This window comes from Ornithorhynchus anatinus, chromosome 11 (genome assembly GCF_004115215.2).
Source record: "Ornithorhynchus anatinus isolate Pmale09 chromosome 11, mOrnAna1.pri.v4, whole genome shotgun sequence".
Classification (NCBI taxonomy): Eukaryota; Metazoa; Chordata; class Mammalia; order Monotremata; family Ornithorhynchidae; genus Ornithorhynchus; species Ornithorhynchus anatinus.
This window is the reverse complement of record NC_041738.1, coordinates 23,088,091-23,103,161: the sequence shown is the minus strand read 5'-3', so window position 1 is coordinate 23,103,161 and position 15,071 is coordinate 23,088,091. Positions and strand designations below refer to the sequence as shown.

Here is a 15,071-nt window from a genome sequence, read left to right as displayed (position 1 = left end):
CGGGCCTCGATCTCGCCTGTCTCGCCACTGAACCTCGGCCCATAATCCCGCCTCTGGCCTGTAACACCCTCCTTCCTCTGATCTGACAGACAACCACTTTCCCCTGCTTCAAAGCTTTATTGAAGGCACAGCTCCTCCAAGAGGCCTTCCCAGTCGAAGCCCCACTTTTCCTCATCTCCCACTCCCTTCTGCGTCACCCTGACTTGCTCCCTTTGCTCTTCCCCCGTCCTAGTCCCCAAGCACTTATGTACATATCTGCAATTTTATTTACTTGCATTGATGTCTGCCTCCCCTGCTCTAGATTGTGAGCTCGTTATGGGCAGGGAATGTCACTCTTTATATTGTTCTTTCCCTAAATCTTAGTACAGTGCTCTGAACACAGAAAGTGCTCATTAAATACAACTGAACGAAGGAACTCCCAGCACCAGCCCTCTAGAGCATGCAGTATGTGCACCGTGGCAACAGATAGCCACTCCGCTGGCCCCAGCTCCCCTGGCCACCGGGACCTGGCACGAGATTCCACACAGCTCTGGGATGGCTACCCACTCCATCAGTGGGACTTACTGACCACTTCCTGGTGCAGAGTACTTGCTAAGTGCTTGGGAGAGCCCGCTACAGAGGAGAGGGTAGCCATGATTCCCACCCCACCAGATCCTACAATCTAGCAGGGGAGACAAACGTCAAAATTAATTACAGGCAGTCGTGCCCTCTCAGTGGCCTCAGGTGCCAGCCTGCAGTACGGGAGGGGGGTGGACGGGTCGGCCCTGCCCCCCGGGGGGAAGGAACGGCTTCCGCAGTCGGACCCCGGAGCTGCCCGGCCGGCTCCGTCTCGGGATCACTGATCTGGCAAAGAGGAACAGGCTGGGGGAATGATCTGGCTGCCCTGGAATCTCCAGACCTCGCTAGGAATACCCGCCCGTGGGGGTCACCAACCCCAGGGTAGGGAGGGCTAAACTCAGGGGGCACGGGGCAGAAAGAAGCAGCATGCCCTAGTGGAGAGAGAACGGGCCTGGAGGTCAGAAGGACCTGGGATCTAATCCCGGCTCCACCACTTATCTGCTGTGTGACTCGGGGCAAGTCACCTAACTCCTCTTTGCCCCCATTATCTCATCTGTAAAATGTGGATTAGGACTGTGACCCCATGGGGAACGGGGACTGTGTTCAATCCGATTAGCCTGTATCTACCCCAGTTCTTAGTATGGCACGTAACGTCTAATGGATACCATAAAAAATAAAAATAGGGCTGGTTCCCCTAAGCTCTACAGGGAGGGGTAGGAGACCCCCCCGCCCTCTGCCCATTTTCCTGTCCTGTCCGTGCCCCAAGCCTGTCCCCGAACTGCCGTTCTCTCGGCCGGCCTGGGCTCGGCCCCTCCCCCGGAGCCAAAGAGCCCGTGGTCTCTGCCGCCCAGAGGAGGCTCGCCCCACGATGCCCTGGCCTTCCTGGGGGTTCCCGGGGCCATCCGCAGACCGGGCCGTGGCAGGGGACGATCCCAGAGGCCATCCGAGCCGGGGGGTCCAGAGACGGGATGGAGTTGGTTCTGGACTTGGATGCCTAGGGGTTTGGGGGGGGCAGGGGAGCAGAGGAGAGGGAGGAAGGACATCCGCTGTGGTCCAGCGGCCCCAGGTTGCCCTCGGTCCTGGCGGTTGCTTCCGGAGCCTTGATTTTCCGCTGGCGAAGCCTGAAGCTGCCACCTGGTGGCCATCATGGTGCCCAGCAAGACAGGTTCTTTTCCTTCCGCTCCCACTATTTCTATTTCATCTTCTCCGTCGTCTATCCCCTTTACACCGTCAGCTCCCTGAGGACAGGAATCACGTTGCTGGCTCCTGCTGCACTCTCCCAAGAGTCGGTACAGGCCTCTGCCCTCGGGATTTTTTTTTTTATTACTGTCCGTCTCCCCCTCTAGACTGTCAGCTCGTCGCGAGTGGGGAATGGGTCCGCCAACGCTGTTGTACTGTACTCTCCCAAGGATTTAGTACAGCGCTCCGCAGTGGGTGCTCAATGAATGTCGCTGATAATTAAGAGGAAGAGGAGGTGCTCAGTAAACATCACAACTTGCTGGAGCCCAGAGAGTCAGGTTCCCAGCCAGGGTTGAGAGACAGGGGTGAAGGTTTCTCCCTGAAGCCCTGAACTCACCCCCGGGGTGCCGACCCACCCAAAATGTCATCTCTATCCTTCAGGAAGGATAGAGAAGCAGCATGGAAAGAGCCTGGGCTTGGGAGTCAGAGGTCGTGGGGTCTAATCCCAGCTCCGCCGCTTGACTGCTGTGTGACCTTGGACAAGTCACTTAACTTCTCTGTGCCTCAGTTATCTCATCTGTAAAAATGGGGATTAAAATATGTGAGCCCCACATGGGACAATCTGATTACCCTGTGCCTACCCCAGCGCTTAGAACAGTGCTCAGCACATAATAAGCACTTAAATACCATCATCATTATTATTATGTGATCGAGGAGGGAGTCAGGGAGGGCCACTGTAGCTCGACCTCATCCGCCCCGCCGCCGCCCCTTGCCTACGTCCTCTCTCTGGCCTGCGACTCTCTCCCCCTTCATATAAATTTTCTATTATAAATTGTTTAATTACATTAAAGTCCATCTCGCCCTCTAGACTGTAAGCTCATTGTGGGCAGGGAACGTGTCTTTCAACTCTGTTGTGTTCAACTCCCAGGCGCCTAGTATAGTACACTGCACACAGTAAGAGCCCAGTAAATATTACCGTTTGAGAAGTGCTTCCCCAATTACAGGTGGTGAAGCTGAGGCCCAGAGAAGGGAATGAACCTGTGAGTGGCAGAGGCCGGACTGGAGTCCAGTTTCCCGTTGCCGAGGTTTCCGGAGGCCCGCTCCATCCAGGGTACTCCACTCCCTGGTCTTCCCTGACGGGAGACTGCTTATGTGCCGCCCCCTGGGAGGAGGCAGAACCTAGGGCCTGGCCCTCCTGGCCGCCTTGCCGCCTGCCCCGTGGTATCTGTTTAGCACTTACTGTGTGTCAAGCGCTGTACTAAGCGTTGGGGTGGATACAAGATATCTATCATAGGGGCTCAGGGTATGTAGGAGGGGGAACAGGTATGAACCCCCTTTCGGCAGACAAAGGAAATGAGGTGCAGAGAAGTTAAGTGACTTGCCCGAGGTCACACAGCAGGCAAGCAGCAGGGTTGGGATTAGAACCCCAGTCCTCTGACTTTTCACTAAGCCATGCTCTTCCAGGTCAAGCCCAGGATTCATTCAACTGTTTCTGAGTACTTACTGTACACAAAACACTATACTAATGTGTATACAATGATATAACAATGAACAGACACATTCGCTGTCCACAAGGAGTTTACTGTCTCCTCAGTATTACCCATCTCTGCCCCTCCTGCCTCCCCGGCCTGACGATCGTAGACAAAACCGGATGCCACCCGGGAAGTGAAGATTATAAAGGGCTAGAGAAGGGGGCCATTGTCGGAGAAAGTCAGGCGTTACAAGCAATGGGAAAGTCAAAGGGAAGAAGCCAATGCCTAGACCTAACCAACAACCCTTCGCATCTCCCATTTTGTAATGTCCTTCGGGGTCCCGGCCGGGCCAAGTCAAAACCCTCTGGGGCAGAGACCAGGGCCTTCAGGACAGTTCCCGAATCCGACAGTATTTCCACCTTCCTCACTGCCATGGCAAGCCCAGAGAGAGAAACACATGTGGCAATCAGCCCACAGGCGTCGTCTCCTCTCGTGGAGCGTGGGGCTATGGGAACCGAGCGTCCTGTGGCTTCTGCCCGGGGAGTCCTGAGAGAAGCTTTGTGACTACTGTAGAAGTGGCCTTATCCCTTGGAGTGTAAGCTCTTCGAGAGCAGGGGCCGTCTCTCTGACTTCTACTGCACATTCCCAAGGGCCCGGGGCAGTGCTCTGCAGAGAGGAGGAGGGAGGGAGGAAGGGAGGGAGAGAGGAGTCACGGGAGGGGAAGAAGGAAGGGCTCAGTACCTGCTGTGCACTTCAGTTCGCTCTGAAGACCCAGCAGGTTGCCTGACAGCACCGAGAAGCAGGCCAGAATAGACGAGCCCAAACTCTGGCTCCGGGGTGGTGGCCCTTGTGGGTGCCGGCAGAAGGCTGACCCCCCAGGGTGGTGATTCCAGGCCCAGACATGTTAGAAACCTTCCTAGTTGCCTCAGGAGTCCACCCTCTGATTGGACTGCTTGTCCCACTGACCTTCCTTCCTGCCCCTCCAGCTGTGGGGCTCACTTCTGGGGTCCCCGGGGCTCAGAAAAGCCAGGACACACCTCCCCCCTGCTCTCTCCCAGAGCCCAGCCTCCTCCATCTCAATCTGTACTGCCAGCTGCCGCCTGGACTATTTTCCTGAAGCACGGCTCAGGGCACGTCTCTCCAAAGGCTGCTGTTTCCTTCCATCTTAATCGATGGTATTTAATGAGCGCTTATCATGTGCAGGGCACGGTACTAAGCACATGGGAGAGTACAATATAACAGAATTGGTAGACACGGTCCCTGCCCACAACGAGCTTAGTCTAGAAGAGAAACCAAGAATGAATTCCTCACACTGGCTCTGAGGCTTCCCCACCTGCTGTCCTCAACTCATGTCAGCTCTCCATCAGATACTCCTTTGTTTGCTTTCTTTGTTCCTCCCTAAACCCTCCTCTAACTGCACGCCACTCCCCTGCTCCTGCTTGTCCCCCATCCTGAAGCTCCATTCCCCGCAACCCCAATTCACCAGGCAGCAGTTCTTCCTATCTTCCAAATCCTTCGGTAACTTCGCCTCCTCCAGAAAGCCTTCCCCATGATCAACTCACGGCACCCTAATGGCGTCAACTCAGAAGTTACCCTGAGTGCCTACGTATTTTAAATCCACCCTCCACCTTGGGGTAAGCGGGTCCTTGGGGTATTTTGTCGACTACCTCGTCCGGGCACGATTGCCCTTCTGCCCGTGGGGCATCCTTGTTCTTCTTCCTGCTCTGACTGCTGGGGATCTCCCGCTCTAGACAGTAAGTGCTCAATAAATATGATCGATCGATTGATTTCTCTCTCCCTCATTATGAGGTGAACTCCTTGAGGGCAGGGAATGCATGCGCGGCCTCTCCTAGACTCTCCCCGGCGCTTGGAACAATGCTCTGCACTTGGCAGGGGCAACAACACTGATGACGTTGGTGATCTTGACGCGTCCACTCTGGTCACTGCATAACAGCAGCGCCGGTGCCGGTGACTCTGACGTGTCCCCTCCCTATGGGTCCAGGGCCACTGACCTGGCTCATGGCCTGTCCGGTCCGGAGGCTGTGGGGTGGCATCCTTGGCATCTCCGCTGGCACTGTCCGGTCTCCCGCTGGGGGTTGACTCAGCTGCCTCTCCTGGGGCCTGGCCGGGGAGGGCTGCGAGCAGCTTCTCCTGCTTTTCGATGAAAGACTCCATCGCGGCCAGGGGCAAGGTGTCCGCCTCCTGGGGGCACAGCGGCGGGTCAGAGAAGCAGAGCCGGTACCCAAGGTCCTCCCCTCTCCAGCCCCCGGCAGCTGGCTCAGCTCAGAAAGTCAGTGCTCCCTCCAGCCCCGCACCGGCAGAACAAGAAGCTCTTGGAAGGCCACGTCCCCTGCTCCAGGTGCTCTCTGCTCTGCCTGGCCCGCCTCACTCCTTGCCTCGGTGTGTCCTTCTAACCTACGCCCCCTCTCCTTCCCTCCCAACACCCACGTGGAGAGGAGGCCAGCCTCTAAGGTCTCAGTCCCCCAGCCTCTGTCCGGTCCCTGGACCAACTCGAACCCCCGACCTTACCGTGTTGCTCTCTCGCAAGCAATAGAGGATCTGCTCCTGCGCCTCTGCCGCGGGGGCGATCTTGCTGGACGGGAACCTCAGCCTGGACCTGGGGCAGGGACGACAAAGCCCAGGGCCATCGGTACTAGCCACAGTGCCTATGTGCAGCCAGCCCCTCCTCCTGGACCCCGGACCCAAGGAGCTGCCCCAGACTCAAACGACCAACCAAGACAGGGGGGCATTCACGAAAGGAACGAGCCACGGGAAGATGAAGTCTAAGGGAGCAAGCGACCCAGCTGGTGTCTGCTCTGATCCTCCCACGCCCTGCCTGGACCACAATGGCCCCACTGTGCCCGACGAGCTGATGCCAGATTATTTTGGGACAAGATCCCCCCGCAAAATGAGTTTGTTGGGGGCCTAGCTCTCAGCTGGGCTCCAATTTCCGAGAAGGGCAAGTGATGCCATCTTCCTGGGAGAAAAAGATTGCCTCAGGTTGCAGATTCTGGAGCTTTCCCGCCCAGCAGGGAGACCACACACCGTCCCCATTGTTGACCATGCCTGGCCCCAAGACAGTGGTCAGTGGCCTCTGACTCGGTCCTCATCCCAGCCTCCCACCCCCTTCACACGGGCGAGGCCAACAGGTTTTGGTGGGGAGGGGAGGCGGGACAGAGGGCTGGGTCCTAGGGGGAGAACGAGGGTCAGGGCAGAGTGCTCAAGCCCCACGACCGTCTCACTTGTTGGACTTTTTGCCTTCCGTCTGGGACCTGGCCTCCGACTCGGCCTCGCTCAGCTCCTCCGTGGGGCTCTGAGGCTCCGAGCGCGGAAATGCCGTCTTCAGGGTGTCCACGATGGCATTCATCACCATCTGCACAAGGAGCACAGCGGCCTACGGTCATCCGCTCCCACTCACCGTCCCCTCTTCCCGCCCGCGTGCCCACCCACTGCCACCGCTGACCCCCACCCCCGCCCAGCTCCGGGGGTGGCTCCCGACACCCGGCCCCTTGTCTTCCACTCCTGCTTCATGCTCTCAAGAGCCTGGTACCTCGCTCTGCCCCCAGCTGGTGCTCAGTACAATCCTCTGCAAAGAGTAAGTGTTCAGTACAGCGCTCTGCGCTCAGAACAGGGTTCTGCATGCAGTAGGCCTTCACCCGGTAATCTGGATGCAGGTGTTCAGCAGAACGGTCTGCACACAAAGAGGTGTTTCAGCACAGCGCTCTGCACGCAGAAAGAACGTGAGGGCCAAATGTGACAGGATAGCTAAGGCATCCTGCCTCTCAGGTCTGCTTTCACCCAGTAGGCTACGTTTAAGACTTTATGTTTCAATGAGCTGTTGAATTTATACAGATAAGATCAACCTGGAAGACACAGGAAGGGAGGCCGAAAAGAATTACCAAAACGTAATCAAACTAGAGCAAAACCAGACACACAAACACATACACAAACGAAGCTGTGTTGTCTGCCTTCGGGAGAGCTGGTCATTGGTCACCTCGTGTCAGTTTGCCCCCTCGCTGTTAGGGGCACTCGACTGCCCTGAAATGCCAACCCAGAAAAAGTCACGTGATCGACGTGCGGAGAGCAGGGATGGCGCTGCCAAAGACTGTGAGGAGGCCCAATATGGAGGGCCGGAATTCACGTCATCTTGCCTCGGGAGATGAGATGGAAGAACTACCCCACGTCCTCCGCTCAACTCCATGCCGCCTCCTAACGCGTGAAGCGAGGGCTGCCTACCCCGAAGCCCGTTTCCCAGACCAAGGCTCCCAGGCCCACAGCGGCTGGTCACTGGCCCACGGTAGCCCCGCCAAGCACTAGGCTCCTTGTCTTGGGCCCCTGGGGTCCCAGGAAGGGCTCCGCGGCGCCGCCCCCCCCTTCCCACACCACCCCCACGCTGGAAGTACCTTATCTATCCTGGACACAGCAAATGGTTTCTTGACAAAGGCGATTCGGGCATCGGTGTTCAGGGCCAGGAACTCCTGCACCTCCTCGCTGTTAGCGATCTCGGGGATGGCACACAGTTGCTACGAGGCATGAAACGGAGGGGCACTGTGGGTTCTAGATCTCCTGCCCTCCCCATGCTGCTCTGGAACAATCCCCTTAGCCCTGCCACATAGACAGCTCCTCCCAGCACCCCGGGGCTGGACTCAGTGCCCCCTCTCCCCTCACTGCTCTGCCTCTGTGCCATTCCCCTCAAGATGCCCTTCCACCTCCTCTTCACCAGACTGCATCCCTCCCCTCCTTCTAAGCTCCACCACAGCCCACCTCCTCCTTAAAGTCTTCCCAGATTACTCTTTCCTTCACCTTCTTTCCCCGACTAAGGGCCGCCACTCATCCCAGCTCCCCACAGCCTTTCTTCTGACTTGTGGTAACCACTTGGGCACCCTCTTAGGCTTCCTGCCTAATAGTGGGTCCCCATTTTGGTGTCGATCCCGCTATCCTATTGGGTGGCCAACACCTACTTCCTCCGTGATTTATCACGGCAACTCGTTCAACGCCCGGTTGTGGAGAGAGCGGATACCGGAAGCGAACGCGTGACAGGGACGGCTTCCGACGGGCACTGGCCGGGGACGGGGGATTGGCGGCGTCAACCCGGAAAGGACGTCAGCCTCTGGCGGCCCAGCTATGATCCAACTGGGTCAAAATGCAACACCTCACTCGAGGAGACAGGCCACCACCAGGCCCGTGCCAAAGACAGAGGGCATCGCCGGCCCATCTAGCACAGGGCTCTGCCTCCGGCAGCAGCGGGATTACGACAGCTGGAGGCACCAAGTGATGAAGGCTGTCCTCCAAGACCCCCCACCCCCATCCTCTTTTTGAGGGGTTCTGGAACTCCCTTCATCCCCCTCCTGGTGACCTCCCCTGGCCCAACAGGGCTCATGGGTGGTTTGCTTCTGGTTCCTCCTCCTTCTCTTTCAACTGCCTCTCTCACACTGAGCCTATACTTGGGGAAACCAATGTGCTGGTGAGCCCAGGCAGCCTCAACTCTGAACTCTGCAAAAAGGTGTCCAGGGCCCTATTGTCCACCATGCAAGCAAGTGACCTGGGGTCTTCCCTCTGGTTCCCCCAGGAGCCCGAGCTGGTAGACCCTGAGTAAGTGGGGCTGGCTCCAATCCTACCCTGCTCCGTGCTGCCAGATGGGAGTAAGCCACCCACCCTGCTCTGGCAGCAGCCCTTGTGGAGAGAACTTGTTCCCCGGTGAGCCTGAAAACAGCTGGTCCAAGCATAACGAGGCCAGAACTCAGCCTGACTGAGCACTCCATCAGGCCACAGCTCTCCCCATCTTCAAAGGCCTCCTCCAGGAAGCCTCCCCGGACTCTCACCACCCCAGCCCTGCTGACCCACCAACGCCTACCATTTTTACGAATTCCCATCCATCCTCAGCACTGACCTATGTACCTAACGGTGGTCTGCGGTAACCTTCGTACGCTACTCATTTCTTCATCTGGTTTACATTCCCATCCCCTTGCCTTTTGCTTCTTTTGGATGCTCCTGGGGTTTTCCTACAGGGTACTGTCAACGGTAGGTGCTCAATAAATACTACCGATGGATTGATAGACTGTAAGTAGCTAAACCAAATCAGTGCTCGGGATGCCTCATAAAGAAAAGCAGCGGCTGATATCAGCGATCTGTACGGGTTGAGCCGGATCCGGTGGTGATTCTCCTGCAGCAGAGCAGAAGCAGGGAACACCAAGGCCCAGAGGCATTGAGACAAGCCTAGGGTAGTGGCAGAAGAGAAGGCAACGGCTGAATCGGACCAGACGCTCACCCACTTTTCCCTCCCACCGTAGCTGCTCTTAGGGTGGAGGCGGCCGGGAAACGGAATGGCCGCCGCAGGGGGACTGGTGGGGGCTGGGCGGGTCTGCACTAGCCGGTCGGGTCCGGGATAAACGACGGGTGGTCCGGAAGGCAAAGGCTAGGGCTCTGCGGAGGGGGAGGGCTCCCTGCTCTCACAATCCCATTAGGAATATAAGCTCCCGGAGTGCAGGGATCAGGATTCCGGCCCCTACGGTACCTTCCCGAGCGCCCAGCTAGAGTCTCTGCATTCATTCAATTGTATTTAGTGAGCGTTTACTGTGTGCAGAGCACTGTACTAAATGCTTAGAATGTACAATTCGGCAACAGATAGCGAAAATCCCTGCCGAGCAACGGGCTCACAGTCTAGGGGCAGTCTAAAAGTCTGCACACAACAGATTTGTTCTGACTTGCTCCCTTTATTCATCCCCCTCACCCAGGCTCACAGCACTTATGTACATATCTGTCATTTATTTATTGATATTAACGTCTCTCTCCTCCTCTAGACTGTAAACTTATTGTGGGGAGGGCAGGGAATGTGTCCGTGTATTGCTTTACTGTCCTCTCCCACGTGCTTAGTTCAATGCACTGCCCACAGTAAGCACTCTATAAATATGACTGAATGAAGAGTAGACATTCCTGCAAGTCCCCCACCGACTGCAGGACAGCTTGGGATGCTGGAGAAAAAGAGGCCTCACCTTCAAGAATGTCTCCAGGAGACTCTTTCGGGCTTCCACCTTGTCACTGTCCATGTTCCCGAACGGGAGGTCGGGAAAAAGCTTCTTGGGGCCCTTCACATCTAAACGACAGATGAATCAACACTGACGCACCGTGCTGACGGGCTCCCAACTGCCTGTGAGCCGGGACAGGCCTAGCTGCTCTTCCGGGGATTTCCCTGGCGTCCAAGGAGACGGGGCCGAGCCCTCGGGGTGGCCGTGGAGCTTGGGAGGTAGCAACTGAAATCCACAGATCGGTCTTTTCAACCCGCATTTTGGCTGTTAACGTCAAGCTCCCCAAGACCAATGTAGACTCCAGCTGCCCACCGGTAGTGATTCTGGCTTGACTGGAGGTTCTCAGCCAACCCCGGCCCACTGGAAGATACGCCAGTAAGACATAATAACGCTTGCCCCATCCCTTCTTCCTTTCCTAACCACCATCTTCAATCGTTGGCTCTCCAGTGGTTTCTTCTCCACTGCTTTCAAACAGGCCCACGTCTCCCCTATCCTAAAACAAAAACCCTCCCTTTACCCCATGGCTCCCTCCAGCTATTCCCCCATCTCCCTCCTACCTTTCCTCTCCAAACTCCTTGAGTGAGTCATCTATGCCCACTGTCTCAAGTTCCTCTCTGCCAATTCTCTCCTTGACTCCCTCCAAGCCGGCTTCCTTCCCCTTCACTCCACAGACACCGTCCTCTCCAAGGACACCAACGATCTCCTTCTTGCCAAAGCCAATAGCCTCCACTCCATCCTAATCCTTCTCGATCTCTCAGCAGCCTTCGACACTGGGGAGCACCCCCTTCTCCCGGAAACATTATCCAACCTCAGCTTCACTGACACTATCCTCTCATCACGGTTTTCCATCTAGCTCTCTGGCTGCTCACACTTTAGTCTCTTTCATGGGTTCCTTGTCTGCCTCCCATCCCCAAACCTCGAGGTTCAGTTCAGGGTCTCCTTCTAGTCTCCTTCTGCACCCTCTCCCTTGGAGAACTCATTCGCTCCCAGGGCTTCAACTACCGCCTTCATGTGGATGATTCCCTAATCTACATCTCTAGCCCGATCTCTCTCCCCCTCTGCAGTCTTGCACTTCCTCCTGCCTTCAAGGCATCTCTACATGGATGTCCCACCATCACCTCACACCTAACATGTCCCAAAGAGAACTCTTTAGCTTTCCACACAAAACCTGTCCTTTCCCTGACTTTCTTTTCACTATAGATGGCACCACCATCCCTCCAAAAGCCCGTTACTTTTGCTAACGTTACCCTTGACTCCTCTCTTTCATACAACTCACATATACGATCCATCACTAAATCCTAACGGTTCAGGCTTCGCTAAAATCCCTACAACGCAGCCTTTCCTCTCCATCCAAACTATTCCCACGTTGATCCATGCACTCATCCTATCCTCCCTTGATTGCTTGATCAGCCTCCTTGCTGACCTCCACGTCTCGTCTCTTCCCACGACAGTCCATACTTCACTCCTCGGGGTAGAATGTTGTTCTTCTATAAAAATGCTGAGGCCGTGTTTCCCCACTCCTCCAGAGCCTCCAGTGGTTTACCCATCCACCTCCAATTAAAACAGATACTCCTTACCGTCGGCTTTAAAGCATTCATCACCTTGCCCCGCCACCTCACCTCACTACTGTCCTAACTACAACCCAGCCTGCACACGTCGCTCCTCGAATGCCGACCTTCTCACTGTACCTCGATTTCTGCTCTCGCCATCAACCTCTTGCCCACATCCCGCCTCTGACCTGGAACACCCTGCCTCTTCATACCTGACGAACAATTACCCTCCCCACCTTCAAAGTCTTATTGAAGGCACATCTCCTCCAAGGTGCCTTCCCTGAATAAGGCCCCATTTCCTCTTCTCCCTTCTGCATCACCTTGACTTGCTCCATCTATTCCCCGTTCCCCACTCCCCCACCTCCCCCACCCCAGATGTACACATCTGTAATTTCTTTATCTAGATTAACGTCTGTCTCTTCCTCTGGACCGTAAGCTCACTGAGGCAGGGAATGTATCTGCTATATTGTTATACTTGACTTTCCCAAGTGCTTAATACAGTGCTCTGCACACAGTAAGCCCTCAATAAATAAGATCGACTGCCTGATCTAAGGGCAGGGAGGGGCAGCGTGGCCTAGGGCTAGACCTGGCTCTAGTTAGAGCTCCACCACTGGCCTGATGTGTGATCCGAGGCAAAAACTTCTCCGGGCCTCGGTCCCCTCATCTGTAAAATGGGGCCTGTGCCGAGACTGGGAGCCCCGGGAAGGACAGGGCCGATTTTCCGGAACGCTCGGATCCCCTGAATAAACCAAGGGACGCCCAGGGATCCGGCTATATATGGTTGTGCGAGAGCTGGACGGCGAAGTGGGTGACACGCTCCTCTTTGCTCTCCGGGCTGAGTGGGGAGTTGGTAAAAGTTTAGCGGGTCTTTGCTCGGGGTAAGAGTCACGTGCCAAGCCGGGGGAAGAGGGCTCAGGGAGCACGGTGCTCATCAGGAAGACGCCGCGCCGGCCCCGCCAGCCTCTGAGGAGAGGAACGGTGCCAGGACGGGACCGAGCCGTGGCCCAGAGGGTCCGGCTCCCACTCCGAGCCGGTCAGTGGATCCCCGTCCCGGCTATTCTCCTCGTCCAAGCACTGACTGGGCCCAGCGGGATGCGGTGGGGTGCGCCCCACCCCGTCCCCCCCAGCCCCGGGGGCAGCCAGCCGAGCAATCCCAGCCCACAGAAGGAGCGGGGCGAGGGGGTGGGGGACCTGACGGCCACTGACTTTTGATGAATTTCCGCAGGTCGGGTTTCTCCTCCAGCCGCGTCTGCAGGTTGAGGAACTCGCGGTAGCGCCGGTTCACCGTGTGGTAGGCCACCTGCTGCAGGGCACCGCCGCCGCTCCCACCGTCCACGGCCGTCTCGTACTGGGGACCGACGGGGAGACGGGGAGAGAGGTCACCCCGAGACGCCGTTTGCCGCCAACGCTGCCCGTCCCCTCTCGCCTCCCCACAGCCGGAGAGAGAAGCGGAGGGGATGGAGGCCGGGGCCCAACCCGGCGGCCGTCCGAGCCCGCCCGCCCGCCCGCTCCCTCTCGGGCCCTCCTCCCCGGCCCGGGCGGCCGGCGGCCCCCCTCACCTTCACCGTGTACAGCGTGTACGGGTGAAAGCCGGTCCCGCTGTGCTCCCGGGTCGTGATGGTGCCCGTGATCCGCAGGTTCTGGATGACCACCGGGCCCTCGGGGCTGCCGAGGGGCTCGAAGCTGAAGGGGACGGAGCTCGGAGGCCCCGCGGGGGAGGCCGCGGTCGGGGAGCGGGAGGAGAGCGACGGCCGGGGGCGGCCGCCCTCGGGGAGGGCGGCCCCGCCGGCCAGCTCCCCGTCGTCCAGGGACGAGGGCCGCGGGGGGCGGGGGCCGGAGGCCCCGGGGAGCGGGTCGCCGGGAAGGCCGGGGTCCCCTTCCTCCTCCGGCGCCCCGTCGACGCGGATTCCGGGCCGGGGGCCGAGCCCGGCGCCGTCCTCCGGCCCCGCCGCCCCGTCTGCGCCAGCCCCGGCGGCCGTCGGGGGGTCCGGCTCCGAAGCCCCGCAGGGGAAGAGGGGACCCCGGGGCGGCGCCGGCGGGAAGCGGGGGGCCGCCGTCCCCGTCCCGTCCGGCTCTCCGCCGCCGTCGTCCGCCGCACGCGCCCCGTCCTCTTCGCACCTCTCCGACGGCGGGAAGCGGCGCCCGCCGCCCTCGGCCGGGGCCGGGCCGCCGTCCGGGTCCGGGGGGCCGTGCGGCCGGGGGGTCCCGTCCCCGTCGGGGGTCCCGTCCCCGACGGGGGTCCCGTCCCCGGGGGCCCCGGCCAGCAGCAGGTGGATCCAGTCGGGGTCGGCCATCCTGCCGGCGAGGGGCAGGAGCACGTTGCAGGCGACGAGCTCGACGACGACGAAGCGGCCGGTCCTGGTCCGCAGGTGCGGCGGGGGCACCAGGCCGGCCAGCAGCAGGTCGGCCACGGCCCGGAGGTAGGGCAGCTCGGCTGTGGGGTCCCGGAGGGCGGGGTGCGGGGGTCCGGCCCGGCGGTACTCCTCCCGCAGCCGCGCCTTCCCGCCCGCCGCCCGGGCCCGCAGGTACCCTTGCAGGTGGCGGCCGCACAGCAGCAGGACGCGGCGGAGCAGCTCCCGGCCGTCGGCCCGGCCCAGCCGGCGGCGGAGCTCCCGGGCCAGACCCCCGAGGGCGGCGGCCGCCTGCGCCTCCAGCCGCGCCCGGCCCGGGGGGCGGCCCGGCCAGGAGCCCGCCAGCGCCCGCGCCGCCCGGCCCACGGCGCGCCGCACCTCCCGCTCCACCTCCCGCTCGGCGGGCCCCGGCCCCGGCCCCGGCCCCGGCCCCGGCCCCGGAGGGCGGCGCGGAGGCGGCGGGCCCGGCAGCAGGCGCTCCAGCCGGACGCGGCGGCCGGCCGGGCCCCGCGCCGCCCTCCGGCCCAGCCAGCCGCCCAGGGCCAGCAGCAGCCCGCTCAGCAGGCCCAGCAGCCGCGCGTCCGCCAGCGCCAGCGCCGCCAGGCCCCAGCACGCAGCCGCCCCCGCCGCCAGCAGCCGCCCCCGCCCCGACCCCCGACGCCGCCCGCACTCGCCCGGCCCGCCCGACGGCCCCCCCATGCCCGCAGACGCCCGCAGACGCTCGGCAGCTGGGCTCCCCGGCCGCTGGGCTCCTCGGCTTGCTCGGCCGCTCGGCTCCTCGGCTTGCTCGGCCGCTCGGCCGCTCGGCTCCTCGGCTCCTCGGCTTGCTCGGCCGCTCGGCCGCTCGGCTCCCCGGCCGCTCGGCTCCCCGGCCGCTCGGCTCCTCGGCTTGCTCGGCCGCTCGGCCGCTCGGCTCCCCGGCCGCTCGGCTGCTCG

The 15,071-nt window shown here is 60.0% G+C and overlaps 1 protein-coding gene across 1 annotated transcript in view; it reads right to left on the bottom strand.

Annotated features, from left to right (window-relative positions):
• The window catches only part of SNX19 (sorting nexin 19), a 50,578-nt gene extending 35,744 nt beyond the window's left edge, over positions 1-14,834 (bottom strand). The window contains exons 1-7 of the mRNA XM_029075284.2: positions 13,344-14,834; positions 12,991-13,132; positions 10,202-10,302; positions 7,613-7,732; positions 6,452-6,582; positions 5,739-5,826; positions 5,222-5,411 (exon numbers count right to left, since the gene is read on the bottom strand). Coding sequence (XP_028931117.1) covers positions 5,222-5,411; positions 5,739-5,826; positions 6,452-6,582; positions 7,613-7,732; positions 10,202-10,302; positions 12,991-13,132; positions 13,344-14,834 — 2,263 coding nt within the window. The remainder of the gene's footprint in view (positions 1-5,221; positions 5,412-5,738; positions 5,827-6,451; positions 6,583-7,612; positions 7,733-10,201; positions 10,303-12,990; positions 13,133-13,343) is intronic.
• Positions 14,835-15,071: the final 237 nt, after the last annotated feature.